General features: G+C 46.2%; 1 protein-coding gene across 1 annotated transcript in view; it reads left to right on the top strand.

The window, feature by feature from the left end:
• Window positions 1-14,207, top strand: part of WNK4 (WNK lysine deficient protein kinase 4) — a 233,957-nt gene that overhangs the window by 122,693 nt on the left and 97,057 nt on the right. The window contains exon 2 of the mRNA XM_033917613.1: window positions 5,607-5,779. Within this exon, the coding sequence (XP_033773504.1) occupies window positions 5,607-5,779 (173 nt within the window). The remainder of the gene's footprint in view (window positions 1-5,606; window positions 5,780-14,207) is intronic.

Here is a 14,207-nt window from a genome sequence, read left to right as displayed (position 1 = left end):
TTTATTGGACTAACTTAATGCATTTTTAATTAGGTTTTGAAGGTAACCGTTCTTCAGATCGGAAATAAGCAAATGATGACATATCAGTGTATAATATGTCAATGGAATGCTTTTATATTTCACTTATAGTCTCACAGGAAGAGGGAGGGGGGCATGCGACGTGAAAACCAGGGAGGGCTAGGTGGACAAGTGACAGAGAAATATGGATGGGTGATAAGAAGGTGCCAGAGCAGTGCAATTTCATGGTTTGTAATGAGATAGAAAACCAAGGTCTTTTGTTAAGTCCTGTCTGGTGGGTGTCAAAATATTTTATCATTTTGATTTCAAAGGTCTTATGTTCCTGGACGGCCTTAAATTTTCCTTTTAGTATTCTCACCATAAAATCATTGATGCAGTGTTCTGGTTTTCTGATGTGTTGCCCGCCAGAGGTGATTCCTTGAATTTTTCATATGGTATCTTTGTAGATTGATCCTAGTCTTAAGCATCTGGCTTGTTTCTCCAATGTAGCACCCTTCTTCACACTTTTTGCTTTGAATTCTATATACCACATTAGAAGGATTCTATATACCACATTAGTGAAGGATCCCCTTAAGCCAGTGGTATCAAACTCACAGTCCCGCCAGGTACTATTTTGAGGCCCTCGGTATGTTTCTCATAATCACAAAAGTAAAATAAAACGGTTTCTTGATCATATGTCTCTTTAGCTATAAATGACAATATTCTTATTAAGACTTAGCCAAAAGGGAAGATTTATAAACTATAAAGAGTTTTACCTCATGCAAAATTGTCATTTCTTTAATAAGACATTAACTATTTTTTTCTGAGGCCCTCCAAGGACCTACAAATCCAAAATGTAGCCCTGCAAACAGGGCTGTGGAGTCGGTAGATAAATGTTCCGACTCCGACTCCTCAGTTTTTTGTACTTCAGACTCCGACTCCAGGTACCCGAAATTTACTCCGACTCCGACTCCGACTCCTCGACTCCGACTCCACAGCACTGGTTAATTTTCAGATCGTTAAAATGGAATGTCAAGTTGAGAGAAATGAGCATTTTCGACACCACCTTCTTTTTGCTTTTAATCGAGGTTCTAAGGCTGCAGAAGCTGCTCGCAACATTTGTGCTGTGTATATAGTGGGTGCTATAGCTGAAAGAATCGCTCGTGATTGGTATGCCAAGTTCAAAAATGGAGTCGGTAGATAAATGTTCCAACTCTGACTCCTCAGTTTTTTGTACTTCTGACTCCGACTCCAGGTACCCGAAATTTCCTCCAACTCCGACTCCTCGACTCTGACTCCACAGCCCTGCCTACAAAGGATTTGAGTTTGAGACCACTGCCTTAAGCTGAATTTTTTTTCCCGTGTGAGTGACTCTGGGGTCCTGTGAAATGTGTTGGTATGGTTTACAGCTTGTTATATTGCACGGACGTGTGCATAAGGGGATCCTTCACATGCTTAGAATAGGCCTCCCCTTCTCTAGAATGTTGTCCGATTCCTAACAAACCTCCTCCCTGCATCTTCATCCCTTGCATGCCTGCCTCTTGAATCCTACATGTGGAATGGAAAACATTTGTGCAAATGCTTCACTGGATCCTCTCCTGTTTATTTTATAAAGTGCAATTTAGAAATCAACAGGAGCAAGTCACTGAAACAGTAGCATGTGGTTACACATGAGAGATGCTTTGTACCAGCCATTCTTGTTCCACTTCATCTAATCTCGACCTGACTCGGTGTCGGCACAGTGCATTCGCTGATAAACCAGGGTGCGGGTGTGAGTGGTTTCTCAATGAGCACCTCCTCCAGAGATCTGTTGGCATCTGCCACTCACCTTTAAAAGAGTATTGTATTTCAGCTGTACCTCAAATGACACAATGCTGAAACAGTATGGACAAGTCAAAGACAATTCGGCTACTGCTTATTCATACCACTATAACTAGGACATTCATGAAGGGAAGCTCGTCATCTGGGAACTTTACAATCTGAATTTCTTCGACCCTCAGAAAGCCGTGGGGTTACTTAGCATGCACCGGCAGGGGTCTTCACAGGTCCTTATAATTAATTTTGATATTTTTTTGTTGCCCATATTTTCAATTTTTTATGTTGAATCAATTTTTATTTTGAAATAACAGAAAGCAAACCAACAGTCCCCACCCAGACCATCCCCACCCCAAGCCCCCCAATCCAGAATCAAGAAAGAACCGTAGTGCAGTAGGCTTGGACTCGGATAACCCACTGCCAAAGACGAAGAGTGAACTCAAACACTGAAGAAGAGAGAAAGAAGAAAAAAAAAAAAAAAAAGGGGAGTATACCTGGCGCCCCATCGAAGAGGAAAAAAAAAACCCCGGGTCTCAGAGAGAGTTACAAGGAATTCAGAATGTCACTTCGAGCCCGTGGCAATAGAGAAAAGAGATAAGAATCCCAAATCCGAAGAAACCGTCGCTTTCTTCGCAAGCTATAAGTCGCATCCTTCCGTTCCAGCCACAGCAGAGCATGCAAACGATTCCTCCAAGCCCAAAAGGAGGGCAAAGTATCTCCAATCCAAACAGACAGAATCACCTTCTTACCCAGGACACCCACCCGTCGCATAAACTGACGTTGACCCGGATCAGACAAACAGAAGGCCTCATACTTATCCAACAAGAGACCAGCAGCAGAAAAGGGAAGCGTACTACCCATATTTTCAATTTTATCAATACCTTGTAATTTTTAGAAAACCATTCTTGTGATGATGATACGTTTTACAGACTGGATGGACCATTCGGGTCTTCACCTGCCGTCATGTACTCTATTATGTTACTATGTTATCTTTCTGTTGCTGTACTTATTACATAACTCTCCACTCCTTCCGATGCGTTTCAAAAAAACTTTCTTCAGGGACGGGGTTTGTATTTCCACTGCAACAGAATAATAATTGAATTGCCATCAAAACATCCTCAGAAGTAAAACTAACTTATATGTCATGCTGAAATCTAATCTAAGTGTTATCTAACTGGTTTGCAATGTAGCTGAGGATGTTTTGATGGTAATTCAATTACACTTCCCCCTCCGTATTCGTGGTTTCGTTGTCCACGGTTTCGGTTATTTGCGGGTTTTCGTGCGCAGGCTCCGCCCCCCCCCCCCCCCAATTTACATCAGGTTTCAAGTTTATTTAAAATTTCATATACCGCCTAATCAAGTCTTCTAGGCGGTGTACAAAAGTGCTAAAACAATGTGTTAAATAAAATACGTTTTAAACAAACAAAGACAAAGCCAGGAGTAATGACAACATTTAAAGGCGTCAAAGGAAGTTGCTGCTCCCAGCGATGCACCGAGAAAATTGATCCTCTCAGCGTTGTACAGAGAAAATCGCGGCACTTTCTTCACAAGAACAGGAAAGGTTATTCGCAGTTTTGTGTCTATTTTCGGGCTTTTTAAAAAAAACAAAACCCAAAAAACCCCATATGGTATAAAAGTATTAGTGAATCTGTTAAAAAAAAAAGCCTAAAAATGGTCTGAGGGATATTTGGAGCATTGAGATTAAGCATCAGATTTCAGCATCTCAATGGCCACAAATTTGGTCTTGGAGAATAAGATGTTTACGGGGTCAGCATCTATGAGACAAACATGGTTTTTTCTTTTGGACCCCAGTTAGATTACAAAAGTTAAATAGTTCAAAGTCTAATAGATGCTGGCATTTGGATCATCTTTTATTTCATTGTCCCTTTATTTTAGCCTTTTGGAACTCAATATGGGATCAAGTAAATTGTTTATTAGAAAACCATGTGGCATTTTCTTATGATACAGTATTATTTGGAATGTCTATGAGGAAAAAGAGTCAGATATCTTCACATAATAACATTCTTTTATTGATCATGACTGGAGTCGCCATTCAACATATCACTAATAATTGGAAAGATCACAGTAGACTAAATTTTAATTTTTGGTGGAATTCATTATGTCACATGTACAGAATGGAAAGATCATTAGCTATTCAACATGGAAATTATAAGAACTTTATTAAAATTTGGGAGCCATTAACATCCTTTTGTAAAGATTAACGCCATTTTCCTTTGGAAGTATACACCAGTTAGTATAGGAAGGGGGGAGGGTATTATATTTTATTGTTCAGTTTAGAAATTGTGAATGGGTTTGACGGGTGGGGTGAGGGTTAAATATTTGTATTATAAGATATAATAGTAAGAATATAAAGTGATGTATGCTGTGATACTGATTTGATATTTGTACACTTGATGAAAGTTTGAAAATGAATAAAGAATTAAAAAAAAAAAATAATAAAAAAAATTAAAATAAACCAACCCGCGAATAACATACGAAAAGTAATTCACGGTTTTTCTGTATACGAGGCCATGCTGATCCCCTATCTCCGCGAATACGGAGGGGGATGTGTAATTGAATTACCATCTAAACATCCTCAGGTAAGGGGTGAAAGCTGAACCCCAGAAAAGGGTTTTAATGTCTGGGATAGAGAGGCTTACGAGAAATCTCATGTCGGAAACATAATCCAGTTTTGAGAGAGAAAGAAAGATGTGACTGATGACATGCAATAAATTCTAATTAAAAAAATCAAATTACCAACTCAAAATCTAATTGTATGAATAAACGTATTGTAGAGCTGTCAGATTCTCATTAGACAAACTGAAAACAAAGGAGGGGAAAAAGCCTCAGAAAAATAACTCTTTCGTGCTTAATAATTTTTTCAATCATAGGCACACACTGACTAGTTTTATTATTCTTTTAATTGAGATAGCCTTGAGTTTGTTCAATGAGAATCTTTTAGCTTTATGATAAGTGTATTCTTACAATTAGATTTTGAGTTGGTTATTTGATTTTTTTGCTTAGTATTTTTTTTTAAGTTTTGATACTATACATTACATTACATTAGTGACTTCTATTCCGCCTGTACCTTGCAGTTCTAGGCGGATTACATTAGAAGATAACTGGACATTTCCAGGAAAATTACAATTTTGGGGGGAGCTGGTTACATAGTTGAGTCTTTGAGGAGAAATTACAAGAGAGGTAGATAGTTGAGGGGGAAATTTACATGGGGGAGAAGGACGAGGGGGAGAGTTAAGATATCGGGATAAATTTTTTGGAAAAGCAGGGTTTTGATTTCTTTTCAAAATGTTTTGAAGTTGCTCGTTGCTGTTAGCAAGTTGGAGATGGAGGGGTCTTGTCTCACTGCCTGCGTCGCTAGTAGGTTATCATACATCTTGCGCTGAGTACCTTTGAGTGGAGGGTAGGAAAATGGGGTCTGAGTTCTCCTTTGTCTGGTTGTAAGGTTCCGATTTAGGCGATTGTTTAGGTAGGTGGGAGCAGTGCCGTTTATTACTTTGAATAATAGACAGTATAATTTGAATTGAATTCGTGCTTGTATAGGTAGCCAATGTGAATCTAGGTAGGCATTGGTGATATGGTCGAATTTTCCAAGTGAGTAGATCAATCTAAGGGCTGTATTTTGTACTGTCTGTAGTTGCTTTATCATGTTTGTGGGGCATGGTAGATAGATGATATTGCAATAGTCCACAGATGTCATTAATGGGGTAGATTTAAAGTTCAGAGTGTCGCACTGGGATTGACTGCATTTCACACCCATTCTGTATTCTCCTTAGACTCGGAAGCTTACCAAGGTTGAGCGTCAGAGGTTCAGTGAAGAGGTGGAAATGCTGAAGGGTCTCCAGCACCCCAACATCGTCCGTTTCTATGATTCCTGGAAGTCCACCGTTAAGGGGCAGATCTGCATCGTGTTAGTCACAGAGCTGATGACATCAGGAACTCTGAAAACGTAAGTGATGGGTTCTGTTCAGAGAGGGGAAACTAGATGTGGGAAAATGGTTGCCATGCGTAGACACAGCTGGTACTGCTGCCCGATTCAGGAAAAAAAATTTGATTCGATTCAGCCTATTGAATCGATTTTTCGATTTGATTTTCCTGCCCAATTGGGTGCTTTTTTCAACATCCTGGTGGGTTTATTTTATAAAGCAATGAGTGGAGATGTCCAATCAAGACTTGTGGACTCAATTTATTTCACAAGTCTCTTTTATTTGTTCAAACTCAATGACTCGACTTGTACATGTTTTGGCCAAACTGACCTGCTTCAGGAGTCTACAATCATAAGACACACAACTAATGAAACCAATATATATACATATATGCATAAAAAAATCAACAAAATTGCAATCATAAGCATATAAAAACAAATGAAAATTACAAAAATAACAATAAGCATTTATGCATCAATGAATAAAAAAACAAAGACAGCACCAATCAATTAAAAACATATACAAAATCATGCATATTTAATGCATAAAATGAACTATCAAAAGATATGCATATAAAGAAACAACACTACATATCAAGAAATAATGTGGCATATGTATAATAAGCATTTAAAAAAATATATATATATTTTTATTTGGAAATTGCACAATACAAAAAACACAACATTTGTAAACATAGCCCAGTCGGAAAAACAAATGATAAAAGTCTACCGTGTGGTTCTTCATGTAGACCACAAGGACTCAAAAACATACCTAAACCTCCCCCCTCCCTCTCCCAATCCACCCCCAGTGTCAAAAGTTCAGGAGAGCACTTCGGGCTCTATGGGATAAGTTGTCCCAAACAGGTGTTCAAATAGCCCAGGACCACCATGGTTAACATCAAATATTCATATTTTAACAAAAAAAAAACCACCTCATTTCTCCACATGGTAACGGCAGGTACTTCAAGCCTGTCTCCACAGTAAAAGGATACATTTCCTAGCTAACAATTGAGAATGACTCCTAGACAATCCCAAAGAAGAAAATTGTGAAAGAAGCAAAACATCCACCTGCAGAGGAATTCTACGCTGTAATATCGTCTGCAGATAGAGACAGACAAAGGACCAAAAGGTTTGCACCCGGTCACAAGACCAGAACATATGGAACAAACCAACTGGCGGAGTAATAAGCATATTTAAAACATTGCATACAAAATAAAAAGGACAGCACTAATAAATTACTAAAAGCAACCAAAATGCACACCAATCAATGTATAAAAATATGTTCAAAAAGCATTCAAGATATTTTATTTATTCATTTATTTCGATTTTTATCCCGTTCTCCCAGATGCTCAGAACGGGTTACAATTTGGCATTTGCAATCAATTTAAGAACAGAATAGTCATGACAGCAATTAGATTACATTTAGACAATTACAGAGCTATTCAGGAGTCCAGCCTAGTCATAGCAAAGAGTAAATTGAGGAAGTTGTTCAATTGAGGCCCTATAAATAAGAACAGAATAAATGCATAACACACAGGTCATATACTCTGAGTATAAAACTGACAAACCTAAAAACAAATAAATAATCAAATAACATACCTTAAGAGTCTGTCAGTTAATATAGCCACAAATTATAAAAGACTTTATCCCAGGACAAGCAGGCATGATATTCTCACATGTGGGTGACGTCATCTACGGAGCCCCGATGCGGAAGCATTTTCAAGCAAACTTGATTGAAGATTTAAGTTTGCTCTGCTGCTCCACGCATGCGTGCCTTCCTGCTCCACTAGGGGGTGCATCCCCTCGTGGTCTCCAGTTCAAAATTTTCCGCGAGCCTAGAAGACGTGTTTTTCAGGCTCTGCCCCAACTGCCTTCTAGCACCGCGATTTTTTCTTGTTTTTTCACGATTAAGTCGCTGTGCGCGAATTCCTTACCTTTTTACTTGATTCCTGCTTCGTTTTCAACGACCCGGAGGCTTCCGGGTCCCCGTGGCCGCGTGGCTAATCGAGCCGCGGCTACTTTCGATTTAATGTCCCGGCCTTTGACCGGCTTTAAAAAGTGCACCCGGTGCGAGCGGCTTCTTTCTCTCACAGACCCGCATCGCCGGTGCATCCTTTGTCTGGGGGCGACTCATCCAACCGACTCCTGCCCCCAGTGTGCTATTTTCCAAAACCGGGCCCTCCGCCGAAGAAAAGCCCGCATGGCGGATCTCTTCACCCCGGACCAACCCTCTACTTCGGCCTCGAGGTCGGCCCTGGCCTCGGCCCCGGCCTTGACCTCGGCCCCGGAAACCTCGGCATCGCCTCGAGACTCGACCCCGAAGTCCTCGGGACAACAGAAAGCCTCGGCTCCGGGTAAGTCCCCTCTTCCCTCTTCAGGTTCTGTAACAGCGAAGAAGCCAGCCTCGGGGACAACGGCGACGCATGGCGGAAGCCCCATGCTTACAGCCCCGTCTAAGCCCTCCAAGCCTTCGGGCCGTGCCTCCACCACACGGGAATACTCTGATACGAGGTCGCCCCCGGTGGAGCGCACAGAGGCAGGGGACATGCCTTCGATGCTGTCCGTGCCCGTCTTCCAGGACCTACTCCGAGCGATGATCACGTCGGAGCTGTCCGCTGCAATGGCCCAGTTTCAATCGGCCTCGACCTCGAATGTGCCAGACCAACCTGAGCCTCACACCGAACAACCTCGAGGAAAGGTGCGCAATCCTCGCCGCATCCCATCCTCCTCGGACTCCTCGCCGAGACGCCCGAGACGTTCCCCCTCTGCGGACCGCCGAGGGGCAAAACGTCGGGCTAGAACGACAGAAACCTCGAACCGCCGTACCTCCAAGAAGGCCCGAGGTTCACCAACCCTACGAGGCCGTTCTCCCACACCTCGTACTGGACCACTAAGGGTGGCTGAGTTATCACTCTCCAACCCGCGTATCCTCCGAACTCCCCCTCGGACGCATTCTCCGAGGGAGTCCGGATCGAGGTCACCAATCCGACATCGATCGGTACCCCTAACCCCGGCATCGTCTCCGAGGGGCTCCTCGAGACGCCGAAGATCGACAACCCCGGAACACTCTCACAGTGCTTCCCCAACCTCGGAGCATGGATCAGAGCATGAACCTCGATACTCGAGGGAAGCCTCCTTATCCTTCTCCACCCGACGAAGGTCTCGTTCCCTGACCCCGCACGGGGCTCCGGGGACATCTCGCCCATCCTTCACTCGCTTTGTCCAAGACATGGGCCACGCATTGGACTTAGACCTCCAGTCCGACTCCAGATACTCTAAAGAGTACCTGGCGGAGCTGGATATGCCATCACTGCCCAGAGAGTCCCTTCGCTTACCACCTAACCCGGTACTCCAACAGGCCTTCTTCAGGAACCTGGAGACCCCCTACATGGTCACGGCCGTACCCTCCAAAATGGAGGCCAAGTACCGCACAGTACCTTATCCGGGATTCGAGCAACCGCAGCTCTCCCACCAATCGCTGCTAGTGGAATCCTCCTTGAAAAAGGCTCACCCGTCCCGGGTCTCAGCAGCGGCACCCCCAGGCCGGGAAGGCCGAACCCTGGACAAGTTCGGCAGGAGACTATACCAAAACGCAATGATGGCCTCTAGGGTGCAAAGCTACACTTTCACCTTCACATCATACCTCAAACACCTCATTGGACTATTGAGAGCCTTTGAGACTGACCTACCGGCCTCCCGGCAGGAAACGTTCGGCCTGCTTTTAGAGTCCCTCTCCAACCTGCGCCTTCATCTATTCCACGCGGCCTACGATGGCTTCGAACTCTCCTCCAGAGAAGCAGCCTTCGCTATCGCCATGCGCCGACTAGCTTGGCTGCGCCTGGTCGACATGGACCCCAACTTACAGGACCGGTTAGCTAACCTCCCCTGCGTGGGAAAGGAATTGTTCGATGACACTATCGAGGCGGCGACAAAACGCCTCTCCGAACATGAACGCTCATTTGCCTCCCTTGTCTGGCAAAAGCCCAAACCGCCAGCGCCCAGGCCATACAGGGCCCCTCCGCGCCGCTACCCACAAAAGTCCACCCCTGCTTTCTCGCGGCCCCCACCCAGACGTCCGCAAGCCCATCACAGGGCCATGCCCAAGTCCCAACCGCCCGCGACCACCAAACCATCCCCGTCCTTTTGACGGGACACGCGGAAGGGGGCGGGCCCCCTCCGCCATAGTCCCAGGCCGCCTTCCCATCGGAGGCCGACTCAAAGCCTTTTACCCTCGCTGGGAACAACTCACGACGGACGCATGGGTCCTTGGCGTGATCTCATCAGGGTACTCTCTCAACTTTCGGGCCATTCCCCCGGACAACCCCCCAAGGAATTGCCCTCCCAACAGGACTCAGCTACCTCTACTCCTCTCCGAAGCTCGAGACCTGCTTCGCCTGAGAGCAGTGGAGAAGGTCCCCCCCGACCAACGGGGGAAGGGCTTCTACTCCCGTTACTTTCTGGTACCGAAAAAAACGGGAGACCTACGCCCAATACTAGACTTGAGACGCCTCAACAAATTCCTGGTACGGGAAAAGTTTCGGATGCTCTCACTACCAACACTCTACCCCCTGATCGACGAGGGCGACTGGCTCTGCTCCCTCGATCTCAAGGAGGCGTACACACATGTCCCAGTGCACCCCGCTCACCGCAAGTTTTTGCGTTTCCAAGTAGGGGACTGGCACCTACAATACCGAGTCCTCCCCTTCGGACTAGCATCATCACCTCGAGTCTTCACCAAGTGCCTCGTGGTGGTAGCAGCAACCTTACGCTCCCAGGGCCTCCAGGTATTCCCCTACCTGGACGACTGGCTAATCAAAGCCCCGTCCAAAGAAGGGGCTATCTCAGCGACCCAACAGACTATTACCTATCTACAAAGTCTGGGGTTCGAAATAAACTTCCCAAAATCTCAACTACGCCCCTCACAATCCCTATAGTTCATCGGGGCCACGCTGGACACGGTTCGCCTCCGTTCCTTCCTTCCCCCTCCGCGCCTGGAGGCGTTAGTAAGCCTGAGCCGAAGGATCTCTCGGCTGACCTCAGTATCAGCCCGACAGATGATGACCCTCCTGGGCCACATGGCCTCCACCGTCCATGTCACACCCTTCGCCCGCCTCCATCTGAGAATCCCTCAATGGACCCTGGCGTCTCAATGGCGTCAAGACCGGGACCCGATCGACCACTCCGTGACAGTGACTCCTTCATTGCAACGATCGCTCCGCTGGTGGGCCGACTCTTCAAATCTTTCCAAAGGTTTGCTCTTCCTCACCCCACCCCACAGCAAGGTACTCACCACGGACTCGTCGGAGTACGCTTGGGGAGCCCATCTGGACGGCCTGCGCACCCAAGGAATGTGGTCAGCACAAGACCGCCGTTGCCACATCAACGTGCTAGAACTTCGGGCCATCTACCTCGCAGCAGTAGCCTTCCAACATCTGCTCCGCGACCGAGTGGTTCTCATCCGAACCGACAATCAAGTAGCGATGTACTACGTAAACAAACAAGGGGGCACAGGATCTTGGCCCCTTTGCCGGGAAGCCCTGCGCCTCTGGAAATGGGCAATCTCCAACAACACCTTCCTTCGGGCGGTGTACATACAAGGAGAACAAAACTGCCTGGCGGACAGACTCAGCCGCCTCCTCCAGCCACACGAGTGGTCACTACACTCTCAGGCCCTACGAGGAGTGTTCGAACGGTGGGGGACGCCTCAAATAGACCTGTTCGCGTCCCCTCACAATCACAAGCTGCCTCTCTTCTGCTCCCGGATATACTCCCCGGACCGGCTCGAGGCCGACGCCTTCCTCCTCGATTGGGAGGGAAGGTTCCTGTACGCGTTCCCGCCGTTCCCTCTGATACTGCGGACGCTTGTCCACCTGAAAACAGTACAAGCCACCCTGATCCTGATTGCCCCTCGCTGGCCACGCCAGCCGTGGTTTTCCCTTCTACTTCAACTCAGTGCCAGAGATCCACTGCCTCTGCCTCTGTTTCCCTCTCTACTGTCACAGGGTCAGGGTTCACTGTTACATCCCAATCTTCAATCTCTTCATCTGAATGCTTGGTTTCTCTCCCCCTGACTGCTCTCCCCGTGTCTCAATCAGTCAAGGAGATATTGGAGGCCTCTAGAAAAACCTCGACGAGAACCTGCTACTCCCAAAAGTGGACCAGATTCTCAACCTGGTGCTCCTCCCACAGCCAGGACCCGGTGTCGGTCCCCGTCCCCCTGGTCCTTGACTATCTACTTCAACTATCTCATTCCGGCCTAAAGACCAACTCCATTCGAGTACACCTCAGTGCGATTGCGGCCTTTCATCAGCCCCTGGAAGGGAAAGCCCTCTCGCTCCATCCCCTAGTCACTCGCTTCATGAAGGGCCTGCTGAACGTCCACCCCCCTCTCAAACCTCCCCCGGTGGTTTGGGACCTTAACGTGGTTCTGGCTCAACTAATGAAACCTCCATTTGAGCCCCTAGACAAATGCCATCCAAAATTCCTCACTTGGAAGGTAATTTTCCTACTTGCACTCACGTCCGCACGGCGGGTTAGTGAGCTACAAGCTCTGGTAGCGGACCCACCCTTCACGGTATTCCATCACGACAAGGTGGTACTCCGCACCCATCCAAAGTTCCTACCTAAAGTAGTGTCTGATTTCCATCTCAATCAGTCCATTGTCTTACCTGTGTTTTTCCCCAAGCCCCACTCTCACCCCGGAGAAGTGGCGCTCCACACTCTTGACTGCAAAAGAGCGTTGGCCTTTTACCTCCAACGCACTCAGCCACACCGGAAAGTCCCACAACTGTTTTTGTCCTTCGACCCAAACCGGTTAGGTCACCCAGTTTCCAAACGCACCTTGTCCAACTGGTTGGCCGATTGCATCTCCTTTTGCTACGCTCAGGCTGGTCTCGCGCTGCATGGTCGAGTAACGGGACACAAAGTCCGAGCGATGGCAGCCTCCGTAGCCTTCCTCAGGTCAACACCTATTGAGGAAATCTGCAAGGCTGCCACATGGTCTTCGGTTCATACCTTCACCTCCCACTACTGTCTGGACTCCCTGTCCAGAAGCGATGGCCGGTTCGGCCAATCGGTGTTGCGAAATCTATTTGCTTAAATTGCCAACTTCCCTCCATCCCTCTTCAGTAAGCTTGGAGGTCACCCACATGTGAGAATATCATGCCTGCTTGTCCTGGGATAAAGCACAGTTACTTACCGTAACAGGTGTTATCCAGGGACAGCAGGCATATATTCTCACAACCCGCCCACCTCCCCGAGGTTGGCTTCTTGGCTAGTTAAGTGAACTGGAGACCACGAGGGGATGCACCCCCTAGTGGAGCAGGAAGGCACGCATGCGTGGAGCAGCAGAGCAAACTTAAATCTTCAATCAAGTTTGCTTGAAAATGCTTCCGCATCGGGGCTCCGTAGATGACGTCACCCACATGTGAGAATATATGCCTGCTGTCCCTGGATAACACCTGTTACGGTAAGTAACTGTGCTTTGCAGGTCACTCAAATCGTACTCTGAATAAAAATAAAACATATAGTGATATGCATATCCAAAACGTCATAAATACAAAATGAAACTGAAAACATTGCCAACCAATAGAAACGATAAAAACTATCCTCCCCCTCTTTTACTAAGGTGTCCCAAATGTTTTGTAACATTGTTGCATTGCTAATTTGTACAAAAGAGCTTATTTTTAGCATCATAAGTGAGACCTGGCCCCAAAGTCACATTAAAGACTTTATTCTGCTGACGTTTTTTCATCTTACCTCACACTGGTGTACCTCTGAGGTGCTGCCGGGGGCCACAGTGATTCATATTTGTTGCTTGCTGTGGCCCCGCCAGGAAGGAAAGAGGAAGTGAAATTAGCAAGGCGGGAGGCAGCAGAGAGAAGCCTGCAGGGCTGCAGCAGGCGACGAATATGAATCGCCACGACCACTGGTGCCACATCATTCCGAAAACCGAAAAATTCTCAAATCCAATATGTCTCTGGTCCCAAGCATTTTGGATAAAGGATTATGAACTTGTACTTTACATTAATAATAATAATTTTATTTCTTATATACCGCCCAGCAAGAGAACTGAGGCATATCAGTAGGAATCGGTAGAACTCAGCGTTATACAATACAATAAATTACAACATGATACAATGTAGAGTGAAGGAAAGTGAAGTCATCGCCTAAATTTACCAACCAGATAGGTTTTCAGTGATTTTCTAAACTCAAAGTAGGATTGGGAGTGGGCAATCGGAGAACACATCCAAGAGTTCATTCTCCCCGCTTGAAAGGCTAGAGTTTTATAACGGCAGGCTTTCGGAGTAGGGTACATGAACATGCCCCAGTTTCTTGTGTTCTTGCTTGATGTGAAAGGATTTAATTGGGGAAGATAAGTAGGATGGTAGTAATCCAAAGAGTGATTTATAATCGAAGCAGCTGAATTTAAAAAAGGGAGCCAATGGAGTTG

The sequence above is a fragment of the Geotrypetes seraphini genome, chromosome 13 (genome assembly GCF_902459505.1).
Source record: "Geotrypetes seraphini chromosome 13, aGeoSer1.1, whole genome shotgun sequence".
Lineage (NCBI taxonomy): Eukaryota > Metazoa > Chordata > Amphibia > Gymnophiona > Dermophiidae > Geotrypetes > Geotrypetes seraphini.
The sequence above is the reverse complement of the archived record's forward strand: the minus strand, read 5'-3'. Positions and strand labels throughout refer to the sequence as shown.